Source organism: Chiloscyllium punctatum, chromosome 1 (genome assembly GCF_047496795.1).
Source record: "Chiloscyllium punctatum isolate Juve2018m chromosome 1, sChiPun1.3, whole genome shotgun sequence".
In the NCBI taxonomy this organism is placed as follows: Eukaryota; Metazoa; Chordata; class Chondrichthyes; order Orectolobiformes; family Hemiscylliidae; genus Chiloscyllium; species Chiloscyllium punctatum.
This window is the reverse complement of record NC_092739.1, coordinates 86,285,927-86,304,506: the sequence shown is the minus strand read 5'-3', so window position 1 is coordinate 86,304,506 and position 18,580 is coordinate 86,285,927. Positions and strand designations below refer to the sequence as shown.

Below are 18,580 nucleotides of genomic sequence, written 5' to 3'. Positions count from 1 at the left end.
CCAGTGCATCCACTATCTCTGTAGCTACATTCGTGAATGCCCTAGGATGCATTTCATCAGGTGCCCTTTATTTTTCTCTCTTTATCTTGCTCTCTATGCAATAATTAAAATATTTTGATTTATATTTTGTATATGGAGTAGGAATAAATGGGTCTTTTTCAGAAACAAGGGCGGTGACAAAAGGATACCACAGGGATTCGTGCTTGGGTTCCAGCTATTCACAATGCATGTCAATGATTTGGATGAAGGAATTGAGCATAAAGGTTTCAAAGTCTGCAGACAAATCAAAACTAGTGGGATTGAGAGTGGGGAGAGGATGTAAAGAGGTTTCATGGTGATTTAGAAAAGTTGAGTGAGTGGGCAAATATATGGCAGATGCAATGTAACATGAATAATTGTGAACCTGTCCAGTTTGGTAGGATAAACAGATTAGCAGAGTATTATTTAAAACATGGTAGATTGAGCAATGTTGACATACAAGGAGACCTGGATGTCGCGATACACAGGTCACTGTAAGCAAATATGCAGGTGCACCCACTGTTAGGAAGGCAACTTGTCACTGTTCGTTGCAAAAGTGTTTGAGTGCTGGTGAAAGAAAGTCTGGCTGTGAAGACCCTTGGTGAGATCACACCTGGAGTATTGTGTGCAGGTTTTGTCTCCTTACCCAAATAAAAACAAATTGCTTGCCATAGAGGGAGTATTCACCAGACTGCTCCCCGGAATGGTAGTTTTGACACATGATGAGAGATTGGATCAAATGTTCGTGTTTACTGGTGTTTCAAAGAATGAGAGGGGGTCTCATTGAAATGTATAAAATTCTGACAGAGCTGGAAAGACTGGATAGGGGTAATGTTTCTCCTGGCTGAAGGCTCTTGAACAAAGTGTCATTGCCTCAGGATATGAGGTAGGCCATTTCAGACTGAGATGAGAAGAAATATCTTCAATTGGTAGTGCTGAACCTGTGGAATTCTCAAACATAGAAGGCTCTGGAGGCCAAGTCGCTGAACATATTTAAGAAAGAAACAGATTTCTAGAGTCTGAAAGTGTTAAAGGGTATGGGAAGAGAACAAGAATATGACATTGAAATAAAGGATCAGCCATGATCAGATTAAATGGTGGAGCAGGCTTGATGGGCTGAATTGCCTATTCCTGCTCCTATTTTCTATGCTTCTGTGTAGTTGAGAGAGGTAGCTATGAACCACAGGAAGTCAATTAAACTCGAATGATATTTCAAATATATAGCCCAAAAGCTCATTTGCAATTTAATGTCTTGACAAAATGCAAGGCTAGCTTGAGGGTCTTGTATAATTCAATGTATCTTGACAGGTAAGAAAAGGTTATCTGGCATTGACTCCATTTTGTTTCAAGTTGTATACTCCATTTTGTTTTCATTTAAAGTGTCCATACTGAATTTATACTCCATTAATCCATCAGTCTATATTTTGTGAAGGTGCAATGTTAATCTAGCATAAGCTATGATTTACTGCATTGGTATGCAGCCTCTGAGCAGCATGTTTTCATATTACCTTGTGATATAAAGTTTGCATGCTGACTCCATCACCTAAATGGGCATGGAACAATAATGCAATGCAATCCCATGTTCAACTTTGAGTGCTAATCACTGTAGTCTATTTTCAAATAGTTTGACTTCGAATCAACCATCAAATTAATCTGAATTTTGGATTGCTGGCCCAAAAGCAAATAATAAACACATAAATCTATGACATGCTGTGCCAATGTTACCATATAAGTTGTTTATTTCAAATTCTTCACTCATTAACTCATGTCAAATAAATAGTTTAAACACTTCTACTAAGATAATGAAAATATTCTATGCAGAATAAAAGGACATTTGATTTCTTTCAACTACCATGCAGTTCAAATTGCCAATTAATAAAAATCTTTCAATGAGTTAACTGCTCAACACTTCTGTTTAAAAACGATTAATTGTTAGTAGGAAAGCATTTAATGTCATTTGATTTTTTTTTAATGCATCATTGTACAGAATAGCTTCATCTCACTACACCAGGTTATAGTCCAACAGGTTTAACTGGAAGCACTAGCTTTCAGAACACTGCTCCTTCATCAGTTGATTGTGGAGGACACAATTGTAAGACACAGAATTTATAGCAAAATTTATAGTGTGATGTAACTGAAATCATACATTGAAAAATACCTTGATTGTTTGTTAAGTCTCTCATCTGTTAGAATGACCATGATAGTTTTCACCTCAATAAGCTGTCTTCCCCTTTCCTTTGGGATCTTGGGGCTGGTACTACAGCAAACTACTGAGTGATGATACTCTTTGGCATAAATGAGGCAGTTCAGCAGCCTGCTAGGAGTTTACTGTGACACCATATGACCTGGAAGCTGAATTCTAAGATCAAAATAATGATTCCCTATTTTCGTTTTCCTACTTCACCCAGTTCAGTATGCGTGATGATTGATTAATGAAGTGAATAAGTGAATTTAAGAATAATTTGTAGGTAATACTCATTATGTTTTAAAATGGTGTAAGGATAATAAATGTGGTAAAAATTAGTTAGTATCTTTAAAACATCCTACAACATCCTAGCCGACAGTACAGCTCTTAAAATGCAATTACACATGTCAAAGTATCCAGTCAAGTTGGTAATTAACAAAATTAAATTTTCTGGGACTCTTCTTTCTGTTCTGATTTCACATTACAGTAACATTCTTTTAAAAAGTCAAGTGAGGACAGAACTCACAGATCAAAAAATGATTACTTGCACAGTAAATATGAATGTTTCAACACAACTGGGGAAATGCCTTAGTTCCCAAAGATAAATCTGATCTTTTCTCCACCATATTGACTGTTCAATATCCTTCAGAAATATTAAAATAATCTCCCAAATGAAATCAATTCCTATATATCAAAAGCTTGGGGAGTTAGAAATAATTTAAATGCAGGTGAACTTTTTTTTATTACATATTGTAATTAAGTAAAAGAGAGGGGTCAGATTTATTTGATTTAGAACTTTTTTTATGTAGTTCACTTGTGTCATTGTTCAAGCAGCACAGAAATATTTGAAGGTGACAGGACGAGTTGGCAAGGCTGCTAAAAATCAAATGGCTTTATAATTAGAAGCAAAGTAAAAAAGCAACAAATTTATGGTAACACCTAAAATTCATTGGTTCAATGTCTGCTGGAGCATTGCATGAAATATGTCCTCAAAGTCCATAATTAAAGATTCAGGTAACGTTCCCTACACTATACCTCTATCATTTCCTGCTTTATCTGTACGACTCTATTTAAATAATGAAGTGACATTAGCATTTTTTCAATCCAAAGGAATAATTCCTGTGTCAACACGGTTTGGGAAGATCATGATAGAAGTAATTACCGTATTTACTTCTTTAATATCCTGGGGTAGAAACCATCATGCCTTGGAGGATTAGCAATCTATTTTCTGAAGAACGGCTCATGCCCGAAACATCGATTCTCCTGCTCCTTGGATGCTGCTTGACCTGCTGTGCTTTTCCAGTAACATATTTTCAGCAGTATTTAATTTATATCACACATTTAAGACACCTCAATCTCTTCTAAATCAACAGTCACATTTGAAGTGGACAGAATTTTTGTCCCTAAAAAGCCACTTGCAGATTGGCCTTATGAGACTGGAGAATGGTAACGCTCAGTTACTTGTTCTGGCAACAGTTTGAGATTAAACTAGTCTACACACAACTTTGACATCACATTTGATTCAGAGGTGAGCAGCGTCAACACGAATTAGAAGAGAGCAGATCCTCAGAAGGTAGTGGTTTGACGAGATTGCAGAGATGATTAGGAGTGAAGCCATGGAGGAATTCATAAAAAAGAATGGTTATTTTAAAATTAGGACTATGCTTGTTTGGGAGCTAGTACAGGTTATTGAGCACAGGTGACGAGGGAAAAGGTCATTCTGAGAATTAAGATATAGTTGACTTCCAAATTTCCAGAATGTAGAATGTAAGAGACTAACTGGAATTATATTGGAATACATAGCGTTCTGCTATAACACACGTTTCGTCAGCGTGAATTGGCTATAACATGATTGACAAATCATGGATGTTGTTTGGATAGTGTGAATTTTCTACTTGATGGGTATAGCGATTTTCTATCAGCAACAATACAACGTGATTTTCTATAGCAGATTTTCATAGAGCAATTTTCAATAGCGGGAGGCTACAGTGGAACACAACTGTTGTGTTGTAGCAGAACGACCTGTACTTAAACCTATAGATAATGATGTAAGGATGGCACATATGCTTCTCTAAAGAGAAATTGAAAGGACATTCATCAACCATGAAGGCCTTTTACAAAAAACATGGATAGTTTCATGGTCACCTTTACTGATAATAGCTTCCAATTTCAGATTTTATAATCTGCTGCTATGGTAGCATTTAAACCAGGGCCACTGAGCATTAATCTAGATCTTTGGATGATTAGGCCAGCAGTATGGCCAATATGTTATCATCTTCCTGGAGTTTCTCAGTCTAATTACGTGGAGCACTATACCCTCAGAAACAGTAAAAGAGATCACAGAGTCATGACAGTGTGGAAGCAGGCCATTTAGTCATTTAAGTCCATATCAACCCTCTGTACAGCTCCCACCCAGACCCAACCCTATCTCCCTAACCCCACATTTCCCCATGGCTAATCCACCAAGGCTGCTCACCCCTGGGCACATGGGCAATTTAGCATGATTAATCCACCTTACCTGCATATCTTTGGACTGTGAGAGGAAACCACAGCACCCAGAGGAAACCCATGCTGACATGGGGAGAACATGCAAACACCACGCAGAAAATCAACGGAAGCTGGAATTGAACCCAGGTCCCTAGTGCTGTGAGAGAGTTGTGCTAACCACTGAGCCACTCCTTCTAAAGTTGCCATAAAACTACAGTGCTGCTCTCTCATTAGAGAGAGATGACTGATGGTGGTTTAACTGAGAGTTACCACACCTCACATGATATGAGAGGAAGAGAAGGAGAGTCCTTCATTGTAGCCTGAGCTGGAACAGGAATTGAACCCATGCTGTTGGCATCACTCTGAACGACAAACTCGCCATCCAGCCCTCTTCTTTCAGAAATTGAGTTGATAATCACATTATGGAACATTTAAATCTGATTTTAATGAAGTTAATTTGTATCATTTGAAATAATTCATTTAAGTAATCCAGTAAAAAGTTATTTCAGAAAACACTTAAGTTCTATATGGAATTACTGTGCAATTCAAATTTTTAAATGTGAAATCTATTGTAGTTTTCCTGTCTTAGAATGAAATCTTTGAAAACAAATGCATCTTTAATATGCATGAATGTGTGACTCACTGGAAATGCCTCCATTTATTGTCCATCCCTAGTTGTCTGCAAGAAAGCGGTGGTAAGCTATGTTCTTGAAATGCTGCAGTTCATGTGGCATAGGTATAGCCACTGTGATGTTCACTGGGGATTACCAGGATTTTGATCCAGTGACAATGGAGGAATGACAAAATAGTTCAAGGTCAGGATGCTGTGTGACTGTGAGGGAAATCTGAAGATGACAGTATGTCTAAGCATCTTCTCCTCTTATTTATCCTGGTAGATGCTGTTGAGGAAATTTGGCAAGTTGCTGCTCAGGACAAACTGCAGCTAAAGCTATCAGGCAGAGGTAGAGTAAAAATAAACAGGACAACACCTAAATATTACTTCCCAAAATATAATGAGCCAAAAGTGTGTGGGCAGTTATTATTCCTGCACTTTATCACAGGAATTGGAGTCAGGAAAGAGAGTTTAACAATACAAAGGAAAACTTCCTTCCAAAAGATTTCAAAGTGCAATGCATGTTAACAACTGCAATGCAGCTCCTGGCTCTTATTCAAATACAAATAATCACAATGCACAAGTTTACAATCTAGGACTCAGCAACTGACAAACTGAACTGAAGGGGTGAAGTGAGAACATGAAAATTGTATGTCAACATTTGCCAACAGTCAATGTTATTGTTACCTGTTTCAGTCAACCAATTACAACAGGATTATCACTTGCCAATAGATGATTAACAAATCAAAAATTAAACCAAGGGGTACAATGATGTAAAAACAACCTGATAGATTTGTGAATTCACATAAAAATGACATATGGTCCTATGGGAAGTACTACAGTTATCAGCCAGAAATAGGCAACAGCTGTTGTTATCATTAGAACATGAAAGGATCAGAGCATATTTGATAGAAGTGTGTAAATCAGTTTGCCAGATAGTTAGAGTGATGCAAAATTAATCTCAGTACCAACTGCGGTAGTTCATGGAGGGTTGACCCATACTGAGGATTGGTGTCCCTCAAACTATAAACGAGAAATTGTTTCTCTTGAATGAACATAAATGCCTGTTTCCAGACTATGGCTAATCGCTGAAAATGATTAAGGTCTGGATTTAGAAGGTAGATTGTTATGGGGAAGTTGTAGCATCATAATAATATAATTTAGCTAGTAAGGCTAACCTTCTGAGGACATGTATTCACCAGTGCAGGTGGTGGAGTTTGAATTCCATTAATAAATTTGGATATAAAGTGAATTTCAGTGCTGGTGATTATAAAAACTATGTTGATTATGTTATAAAAAGTCAGAAGTACTGTGGACATTTTGAATGTGTAACTCGAAAACATCAATAGGGAAAGGGATCCTTTTTTTGAGTCATATAGCATGAAAGCAGACCCTTCAGTCCAACTCATCCATGTCAACCAAGTTTCCCAAACTAAACTAATTTCACATGCATGCATTTGGGCCATATCACTCTAAACCTTTTCTATTCGTGTCCTTGTCCAAATGTCTTTTAAATATTGCATTTACCACTTCCTCTGGCAGTACACCACATATGGTTTAAAAAGGACCCCTTCCCTTGTGAATGCCTTTCTTCCAAACCCAAATTAATTTATGTTTTAAAAGGGACCAATTTAACTAGCCTTTAACTGTTGCATTGACACTGGTGGTGGAATGGTCAGTTTTTGAGATTCTTGGTTCAAATCAACCTTGTAGAAGGGATGCATGAATAAGGAAGGAGAGCCAGTTGATCACTCCCTCACCAAAGATCTTTTGGATAGAATGGTCGAGAAGGCGTTTAGCATGCTTGCCTTTATTGCTCAGACCAGTGAACATCGGAATTGTGACATCATGTTGAGGTTGTACAGGATGTTGGTGAGGCCACTTTTGGAGTACTGTATAATTCTGGTTGCTATGCTTTAGGAAATACAACATTAAATTGGAGAAGTTTCTGAAAAGATTACCAGGATGTTGCCTGGACAGGAAGGTTGAGTTATAAGGATAGGCTGGGACCTTTTTCACTGGAATTGAGGAAGTTAAGAGGTGACATTATAGACATAAATAAAATCATAAAGAGCATAGATAAGGTGAATAACAAAGGTCTTTTTTCCAGGGCGGGACAATTCAAAGCTAGGGGCTGTATTTTTAGGGTGAGAGGAGAAAGATTTAAAAGGGACATGAGGGCAACTTTGGTTCATATATGGAATGAGCCGCCAGAGGAAGTGGTTGATGCAAGTACAGTTACAACATTTAAAAGATATTTGAACAGGTACATGAATAGGAAAGGTTTAAAGGGATATGGGCAAATGCAGGCAAATGTTTACTTTGAGAAATCTGGTACTCATGGGTGAGTTGGACCAAAGTGTCTATTTCCATGCCATATGACTCTATGGTTCTAAAATGTAATGAACTTGGGAGTCTTTCCAGAGTTCTAGCTGTAACAATTGTATAAAATCCCATCTGCTTTATTAATGTATTTTAGAGAAGAAATCCACCATCTTTACCTGACTCAAATCCACAACAATGTGTCTTATGTAATCACCTCCCCTTTTGGGGAGTATCGCCCTTGATTCAGTCTTTTTCCCTTCCTTATTCCTTCAGGAATATGGGCCTTTGTTGTCTTTTCCTAGTTCTCTGTGAACTAGGTGATTGGTTAGTCAATTTCAAAAGGCAGTTTAGAGATAACCACATTGCTGTGGATTTGAGTCACATGTAGACCAAAACAGGTAAAGACGGTGGGTTTATTCTCTAAAAGGACATTAATAAACCAGAGGAATTTTATGCAATTGTTACAACTAGAACTCTGGAATGGAAAGGAGGTCATAATTGCTTTTTCCAGCATTTTCAGTTTTTGTATAGGAATGACATAATTGCTCTGGAGATACTGCAGAGAAGATTTACTAGAATGTTGGCAAGGCTGGAGAATTGTAGCTATGAGGAGAGATTAGAGAATTTGGAATTGTTTTTCTTCAAACAGATGGCGGAGGGGTGACTTGATTGAGGTATACAAAATTGTGAGTGTAGAGATTGACTAGAGAGGACAAACTTGTTTCCCTTGGCAGAGAGTTCAAAAACCAGAAGTCATAGATTCAGACTAAGTGGCAGAAGAATTATAGGGGAATGTGAGGAAAAACGATTTTATGCAGAAGGTGGTTGGTATCTGGAATTTGATGGCTGAGTTGGTGGTGGAGGTAGATAACCTAAACGGCTTTATACCTGGTTCTGCACCTTAAGTGCTATAAGCTGCTGGGCTCTGGGCCATGTGCAGGAAGATGGGCTTAGAAATAGCATTAGGATGTCTTTGAGTTGGCATGGACAAGATGAGCTGAGTGACCCCCTTCAGTGCTGTATCATTTCAATGGTGATGGCCCTAGTGGAATTATCACTAACTTGTCAATCTAGAAGAGACCCAGGCAACATCCTAAGGACCTGGGTTCAAATCCTGCAATGGCAAATGGAAGTGTGCTCCTTATAACAGAACTCTTGTAGCTACAGGATGTATGTGGACGGTAGTCAAGTGTCTCATCAATAGCAATCCCACAGGATGGTGAATGATTCAGAGATAGTAATGCTGATGAATGGCAAGGGGAAACGTTCAGATTGTCTCTTGGTGGACCTGATCATTGCCTGACACTTAGGCTTACCTTCCTAAAGGAATAAGTTCCTAAAGTCATTAAAGGCAGTTATTAAGCAATTTCTGCAATTTTCAAAGCTACAAACAAAATAGTAAGTTTCTTGTTTTAGACTGTCTTTCTGAACTTGGCACTCAGTGAAGATTCACAGTGATTTCTGTATCAGAGTTTGGTCACTGATGCTGACTTTCAACCTAAAACCAATATAAGTCAATATCAAAAGGACATAAATGCAGGCACGTAACTTACCAAAATAAGAATTTAAGTCTTAGTTTGTCAGAGAGTGGAATAAGCAAATACAAGCCACTTTGCCACTTAGGATAGAGCAGAAACAAATATGAAAATACAGGTCAGTTTAGGTCTGACTCAGGTCAAAGGTCTGACTCCCATCCGGGAATTTAAGATGGGACCTAATAAGAAATAAAATGGAGCTGCCACATTGTTCATTGATCTGATATTAGTGTTCATGTGGGTGGGGTGAAGGGACTATAGACTGTGGACTAATTTTCAGGCGCAATCACACACTTCCAATTCCCCAAAATTGTGCCATCTGTCAAATTAGAAATCAGTGACTTCCATCAGGCTTCTATCCTGCAAGTCTGAAATGGGCAGGAGGCATCTTAACCTTGCTAAACAGGACCTGAATGTTCATTTCTGAACCCCACTTCCAAATTCAACATGAACTGGCCAAAGATTCCATTCAATTCAATAACTTGGAGCCTCTATAAACTAAAGCAAACCCAATTAGTTTTAAGTAACTTTTCTTTATCGTTGTCTCCATTTTAGTAACTTTCCTTCTCTGCAACTCTGTTACTGCTGGACTTGGTTAGAAGCTAAAAGATCCACTTTAATATTTTCTACTTAAGCAATTGTTAATGTCTAAATCATAAACCTGGTAAGTAGGTTTGATCCATTGAATTTTGGTTCTTTAATCAATTTTGCATTTGGATTAGGCTGCATAATTCTTTTGAAAATTCCCATTTATAAACAGTATTTATGAATAAGAAGCCATATCATTTGGGTAATCCAGTTGCTCACATTATACTTACTGGTTTAATTTTATAGCATGAGTTGTGAGACAGCAGAAAGCCAGGAAAATGGGAAGCCTTTCTGCCCTCAAAAATCATGCCTGAATAAAACAAACACATTAGACTGTGACAACTACACCATGATTAACAGTGTTAGAATAATGTTTATTTTAAAAGTGTGGTTGACTCTGAACTGCCTTCTGGGGTAACTAGCGATGGTCAATAAATGCTGGCCTAGTCAGTGACATCCATGTCCCTCCAATGGATAAATTCTGATGAAAGGTAGTTGTGATAGCCATGACTAACTCCTTTTTTTAATTAAAGCAATTTGGTCATCTCATTAACATTAATGGATTTTCTTTCAAATCATGAGTCATGGTAATTGTAATATTTACTTATCTTTCTTTGTTCTACACAGTGATTAAGTGATATATTCAGAATACCTAAGTTTTCTGAGTGTGGACTAATTTGTCAAGCCAGAATCAAACTCCCTATTCTTCTGACATTTATAGAACTATGTGGATGAGGATAAGCACCTCGCCAAGACCTTCCCTACACCTCCACTTCTCCCCTTTAAACAACCGCCAAATCTTAAACAGATCATTGTTCGCAGCAAAGGGCTCAGCCTTCAGGACAACATCAACCAGAACAGCGTACAACCCTGTCAGGGCAACCACTGCAAGACATGTCAGTGTGTCAACATGGATTCCACCATTACGTGTGGGGACACCACCCACCATATACACGGCAATTACTCGTGTCATTGTCCATCTCATACTCTGCAGGCAAGGATGGCCCGAGGCGTGGTACATTGGCGAGACCAAGCAGACGCTACAACATTGGAAGAATGGACACTGTGTAACAATCACCAGACAGGGATGTTCCCTCCCAATCGGGGAACACTTCAGCAGCCAAGGACATTCGCCCTCGGTTCTTCAGGTGACCATCCTCCCAGGTAGATGTCGGGTTATGCAACAATGCAGAGTGGCTGAGCAGAGGCTGATAGTCAAGTTTGGTACCCACGAGGGTGGCCTCAACTGGGACCTTGGATTCATGTCACACGACAGGTGACCCCACTATACTATACACACTCTCATACACATACTCACACAGACCTCTCTCATACACATGCTTTTTCTCAAACACACACACATACATCCCCCACACCTACATCCTCTCACAGGCTTATAGTCCGTCACACATGCACACAATTTACCAAGCACGCACACGTGCAAACACACACTCTCACGCACACACACACACTCTCTCTCTCACTCCCTGATGTGCACACGCACACACAGAAATCTTTGGGGTGAATTTGTGTTTGCAGAATTGTGTTTGCAGATACGTTCTATTTTTGCTCAAAAAGCACACAACCTGCAGGCAGTTAATCCATACAACAGTTTATAAATTCCTACTTTGGAAACAAAACCAGTCTGACTTAAGATTGGAATATATACAGACTCTAACCTCTCACCTTTAATACATTGTCTGAACTGAGATATCACCTTAAATTATCTCGAGAATGTGACTTAAAAGAAGTTCTGGAATTTACATATTAATAAACCAAAACCTGCAACCCATTCGAAAAGATGAAAGACTTAACTGCAATCTAAGTTTGTTCAATATATCATTTTAATTGCATGACAGTGATCTTTTGCTATAAATTCTGTGTCTTAAGATTCTGCCCCACTAGTTACCTGATGAAGGAGCAGCAGTCTGAAAGCTAGTACTTCAAAATAAACCAGGTGTTGTGTGATTTTTAACTATGTCCACCCCAGTCCAACACCGGCTCCTCCACATCTTCGTAGAACTCTTCAGACAGAAATTCCTCCTTTCAATAGAATATGTTTGAAGGACATGTTTCAATCATACGGAGGGGATCACGTTCATTATTAGCATACCATCTATGACAAGAGGCCATGATTAAGAAGGTTGGAAGAATTGAAGATGTTTGTATGCCTTAGTTAATCTTTGTCATATAACATTTTTTCCTCATCCAATAGTCTCTCCTCATTTACAAACTGAAGGTCATTTGAGGAGGTACCTTTTGCTCTTTCCCATTCCCTTCACAATAATTCTACTCTTGTACATTTCTCTTTTCAGATATCCAAAGTCTGGCAGTTGGAAGAGAAGTGGGAGGGGAGGGACAGATTAATGCTGAAAGACCATCACTCATGCACACAACCTAACCAGATCAGACAAAAGAATAAAAACAGAAAGTCCTCGAGAAATTCAGGAGATCTGGTTGTGTCTGAGAAGAGAGAAACATTGGAGCAATCTTATCAGGATCTGAGCAACTTGGGCTATGGGAGATGAGGGAGAAATTGGCACTAGATGTTTAATAAGCTCATTGAAACATCACCATCATTTCACTGAGTTTCATTCACTTTTTTCAAAAGCCATGGTGGTGAGTTCCCAACTGACACTCATTTTTGCTTGTTAAGCATCTTGTTAACAGTCTAACTCACCATGCATTGTAATCTTACCAAACTTGCAACACAAACAAGCCATTAGGGACACTTAGCATTAAAAACAGAAGAGGTTTTTGATCATTGGGCACCAACATCACAGGTGTGCTCCATGGGCATAAGTCACATGCACCTCATTCCTTGACGTCTGACATGTGCGAGCCACTGTGAACTCTCATGGCAAATCTCCAGTCTACACACACACACACGCACGCACACACACGGACCAAGACAGGCTGAAGCCTGGTATTCATCTTTTCCAGCACCTATACCAGCTAGCAGCACTCCACCATGTAACAGCCCCTCTCAAAATATTTTGTTGGTAATTTCTAATTAACTAATTACTTAAATTACAATGCAATATTTACAAACAGACGAAGTACCTTCTAGGCTACAACAAATCTTCCACCAGTTTCTTTCCTCTTTTTTTGGTTACAGGAGGAGGGAAGGATGGAAACACCACAGTAATGTAATGTAGTCAAACATGGATATTTAAAATAAAACTAAAAATGGTGAGCTGTTCTACCAAATTTATTAATTTAACAATTTCAGAAAGTAATGCCTCAAACAAAAATTAACGCTTACTAACTTTATCTGTGTTACACTCATAGGATAGTTTCTGCTCTTTAGAAATAAATTGTGATGTGCAAAAATTTATTTTTCCTACTGCAAATTCAGGCAGCACCCGGGTAGCGAACAGATCCTGTTCTGGAGGTTTAACACCATTCTTCATTCTTACACGGTCAGAGCAGGATATTCACTGACAAATGTAGCAAGATTTGTTAAATTTGGTGAAAAGTTTAAAACATTTTAAAGATGTCAAGATTGTACTGTAATATCATGTAAAAGAAAGATCACATCTGGTGATTTGAAAGGTATCTGAAGTAGTGGAAAGGAGAATGTCTCTAATGGTATGGACTTCCAGAATACATTTTGGTAAAGTTCCCCATAAACAAACTATTAGGCCAAGTTGCACCACATGGAATTGAATCACAGAATTATAAAAGTTTATGGCACAGAAAGAAACCATTTGGTCCACCATGTCTGTGCAGGTCAAAAAACAAGTCACCCAGCTTAATCCGACTTTCCAACATTCGGTCCGTAGCCTTAGAGGTTAGGGCAATTGAGGTACAAATTCAGATGCTGTTAAATAAATTAAGTTGGTTTGTTTGCAAGTCAGAACATAATGCAGATCAGTATAAAATAGCTGCTCATAAGTACAGGAAAAGTTTGTCTGCCAGGTCTTGCATAAGATCGTCTTTGTAAGTATGCGTGTTTGTACATCAGGGACCCCCATTTCATCACTTGTAATTCATATTTCTGACTATTCTGGTGAAATTCTGATTAATGGGGAAGAATAGATAATCAGAGTCCTAGAGTCATACAGCATGGAAAAAGATGCTTCGGCCCAACTTCCCTACGCCAATCAGATATCCTAAGCTGAACTAGTCCCATTTTCCAGCTTTTGGCCCATATCCCTCTAAACATTTGTTGTTCATGTACCTGTTCAAATGTCGTTTAAATGCTGTAATTCTACCAACCTCCACCACTTCATCTGGTAGCTCATTCAAAGCATGCATCACTCGCTGCATGAAAAAGTTGTCTGTTACGACCCTTTTAAATCCTACCCCTCTCACCTTAAACCTATGCCCTCCAGTTTTGGACACCCCCCCCCTTAGAAAAAGACCATGGGCTATTCACCTCATAGATCACAGATGATGAAATGACAACAGTGAAACCAAAATCAAATCCCTTTCTTTCATACTCATGAGAAGGAATAAAATTAAGAAGAATCATAAAACATAGTAATTTTCTAATTTAGGAGATGAATTTGTTACACTTGTGGGGCAAAAAACAACACTCATGTACCTAATAGCTCAGATCTTGCAAATTTCACTGAAACAATTTCGCTCTGTATTGGTGTGGTAGATGTTATCAAATGTTATCACTATTGATTAGTATTGAATATTATTAATGATGATGTTTGCTTAGATTACTATGCCTTTAAGTAATTTCATCTATGCATTCAAGTAATTACAGTGCTACTCTATGTAGGTAGCATTGTTAGAATACAAATGCACAACTGTTTACTAATAATAGTATTCTACCTGTATGCTCCAAATTGGTCAAGATTATATTAAATACGGTAAATTTGTATATCAGAAAATTATCCATCAATAGTTTTAAATATTAGCACATGGCACAGAAATGTTACAAGAAAGCACTACTGGCAAGAATCATCAGAAAAGGTTTGGAGACATAATTCCAAATGCAAAACATTAGGGTGGTCAGTCTGGATGGAGTGAACTTTCAGACAGAGAATTAACAAAATCAAACATTTTATCTAACTTTATTATAATCATAGTTAAAGGTAGTTACCTCCATAATTTTCTTGGGTTGCTTTTCACAGTACAGAACATCAGGCATGCCTGACTCAGCCCCTCAGCAAGACTGTTGCATAAATGCTAACAAGTTGTGCAACGTGTCTACTTTTGATTTGGACAGTCTCCACTTGAACAGCCTGCACTAATTTTGCTTTGAATGCTAATAAAGTCATTTGTGGATAGCAGATCATTCCACTTTTCTGGGTTGAATACATTCAGAGTCACATTCTGAAGGTTAAAAGCCTACGACATATTTCTTCGCTGAAACCCAGGCTCTCACTTGAAATGCCAAGAATTAACACTCAGCATGTGACCATGGGTAGTATTGTACATAATAAATGAAGAATGTGTTACTCAAATGGAAACACTATTCCTTGTTATCAGGAAAAACAAGCAAAGCAAAAACATGCATTGTAAGGTAATGCTTGCTTCAAGATCCTGTAATGCACCTTTTGAAACTATTGCAGTGGCACAATGCTATACTAAGACTTTTTCTTACGATTTGAACTTTAGGTCAACGTTTTGGCTGTTCATAAATGTCAATAGCTTCAGGAAAAATACAGACATTGTTCAGTCACATAATTTCCCTTAGAAGTGATCTTTAAAAGTAAAAGTATTGATAAAAGGAAAGAAAGGGTGGACACTATTTGATTCAGTGTTCTGCAAGGTAATAGAAGTGTTTTAATTTTTGTATGGTGCATAAATATTCAAAGTTACTTGATAGCCATCATATAAAAATGATTTTGATTTAACATTGCTGTGCACAGTTTATATGGATTGTTTCAATGGAACTCAACGTCTCCTGACATTGTCAAGTTTGGTCAGTTCATGGCTACTGAGCAGAGGCTACCTCAGCTTCGAAAGGCAGTATTAAAACCTTTGATCTATTGTCTAGTTTGAGACAATCTTGTCCCAAAGCAAACAGAGTTAATAATGATGTTATGGTTGTGCTTTGCCAATGAAGAACACAAACTGGTTCTGACATCCTTACTTAATCCTTTTAAATGTTCATCAGGCTAAAGCACAGCATTTCCCTACCATGGCTAAAAATGTCTAGACTGATGTGATCAGTGTGTAAGTTGTAAGAAAAACCTTACAGCCAATTAAATCATTTCCACAGGCTTTTACCAACTCAGTGATCAAGGCAGACAACATAAATTAACTTTTGGCTTAAAGATTTCATGGTAGAGTTCCACGTAGTTACATTATACTGTGATAAAATGCTGATTTTCCAGCTAAAGTATATAAAATTAAATCAAAACCAAAGAAAAGCACTTCAGTATTATTCATGCTATTTTAAGACATTGATTGTCAAGTGCCATGCACTTATGTTAACTTATTAACCAGCGGAGCAAATTAAAATATTTTCACCTTTGAATCAAAATTAATGTGCCATATAATAACTTACTCTAAAACAAAAAACTTCACCATTGCATTGACCTCTATTTGTACTAACACAGAAAATACAGTTAATTGAAGCAATTTAAACAGTGAACCTAAAAACACACATTACTCTCCTTTAAATCAAATAATTTAAATACAGTGGGGGAAGAGGAAAGATGATGTTAAGATATAAGGCATCAACTAATTATAGCCATTCTTCATTCTTATGTAGTCAGATCAGGATATTCACTAACAAATGTAGCAAAATTTGTGAAATTTGGTGAAAAATTTACAACATTTTAAAGTTGTCAAGGCTGTAATGTAGAAGAAAGGTCACATCTGGTGAATCTAATTAAGTTTTTTGAAAGGTATCTGAAGTAGTAGAAAGGAGAACATCTCTAATGTTCTGGACTTCCAGAATACATTTTGGTGAAGTATTATAAACAAACTATTAGACAAGTAGTTGCATCACATGGAATTGAATCATAGAATCATAAAAGGTTTACAGCATAGAAAGAGACAATTTGGCCCATCATTTCCGTGCAGACCAAAAAAAACAAGTATCCCAGCCTAATCTGACTTTCCAACATTTGGTCCATGCAGGTTATGGCAATTGAGGTACATATCCTGTTGCTGTTTAAGTAAATTAATCGTTTCTGACATTTTGCTTTCACGTAAGTTCCACACCACTAACACACTTTTGGTGAAAAATTGTTTTCCTCATCTCCCTCTAATCTTTCTCCCAATCAATTCAAACACATTTCCTCTCTTTGCTAATGTATATAGGCCCTTTACATCCACTACATCCAGGCCCTTCACAAGTTAGTACTTCTCAATCAAATCTCCCCTCAGCTTCTTCTGTTCCAACAGATACCATTACTGAATATAGCTTTCAATTCCAGATTTACTTAATTTAAATTCCATTAGTTGCCATGGTGGGATTTGAATCCAGATCATCAGGATTATCAATTGAGTAACATTACCATTATAGTATCCCATGACAGAAGCTGGAACTATAGTCACACTACTGGGGAGAAGATAGCTTAGTGGTGTTATCATTACTCATTTAGAGACCTAGGTAATGATTTAGGCACCTGGGTTCAAATCCTGCTGTAGATGTTGTTATAAACTTTGTAGATAGAAGCATAACATTACCCTCCCAACATTACAACAGTGTCAACCTTCCACTAGTAATTAATCCATTGTAAAGCACTTTGACAAATTCAGTAGTCACAAAAACACTTCATAAATGTATTTTTTTTAAGAAAAGATATATTGTTCGGTCAGTTGAGTGAATGGATAAAACTGTGGCAAGAGGATTTCTATGTAGTCTAATATGAAGACATCCACTTTGAGCTTGAAAAGGATAGAGGATGGTAAATGGTGAAAAGTTAGAAAGAGACAGAGAAAGATTTAGGAGTCCAAGTGCACAGACTATTAATAATGTACAATCAAGTACAGAAAGTCATCAGAAAACTTATAGAATGTTAGCCTTAGCAGGTGGAGAACCACCTGGAATTTAAAGATTAAATTATGGAGGAGATTACACAAACGATAATTGCATTCCATGCAAATCTAAGGATAATTAGGTTTGAGTTTTCAAGATATTAACAATTTGGTAGGTAGAAACAATTTACACGGGATGAGAAGACTAGAACTAAAGTGCATAGCTACTTGTGGCCTTCTGCACTCTTTTCACGCTATACACAACCTCGTAGGATTATAAACCTTGAACCTAAAACATTAAGTCGGTTTCTCTCTCCACAATGCTGCCTGACCTGTTACATGTTTCCAGCATTTCTTGTATTTATTACAGAAGACAGCTGATTTTCAAACTCCAGGAAATGTTCACTAAACTCGGTTGTGGGTAATATCCTGGAATCCATTGTGAAGGATGAGATTTCTGCATATTTGGAAGTGTTCGGTAAAATAGGGCAAACTCAGTATGGTATCATCACAGGGAGATTATGCCCAACAAATCTGCTAGAATTCTTTGAGGAAGTAACGAGCAGGTTAGACTAAGGACAGGAGAAAGTGAGGACTGCAAATGCTGGAGATCAGAGTTGAGAGTGCGGGGTGGAAAATCAGCAGGTAAGGCAGCATCCAAGGAGCAGGAGAATCAACATTTTTGGGCATAAGTACTTCATCATGAATCACGTGAGCCTTGATGAAGGGCTTATGCTCAAAACATCGATTCTCCTGCTCCTCGGATGCTACCTGACCGGCTAGACCAAGGACAGCCAATGGATGTTATCTATCTGGAGTTCAAGAAGGCCTTTAACAAGATGCCAAACGGGAGGCTGCTGAGCAAGAAAAGGGACCATGGTGCCAGCATTGTTAGAAGATTGGCTGTCTGGTAGAGAGCAGAGAATGGGGATAAAA

At 37.9% G+C, this 18,580-nt stretch overlaps 1 protein-coding gene across 4 annotated transcripts in view; it reads right to left on the bottom strand.

Annotated features, from left to right (window-relative positions):
* Window positions 1-18,580, bottom strand: part of slc7a2 (solute carrier family 7 member 2) — a 165,066-nt gene that overhangs the window by 87,999 nt on the left and 58,487 nt on the right. For 2 of the 4 annotated variants that reach the window (XM_072570172.1, XM_072570181.1), the window contains exon 1: window positions 14,811-14,919. The exons of the other annotated variants lie outside the window; for them this stretch is intronic. In XM_072570172.1, the coding sequence (XP_072426273.1) occupies window positions 14,811-14,858 (48 nt within the window). In that variant the 5' untranslated portion in view covers window positions 14,859-14,919. Of the gene's footprint in view, window positions 1-14,810; window positions 14,920-18,580 lie in introns of those variants that run through there. 4 annotated transcript variants of the gene reach the window in all.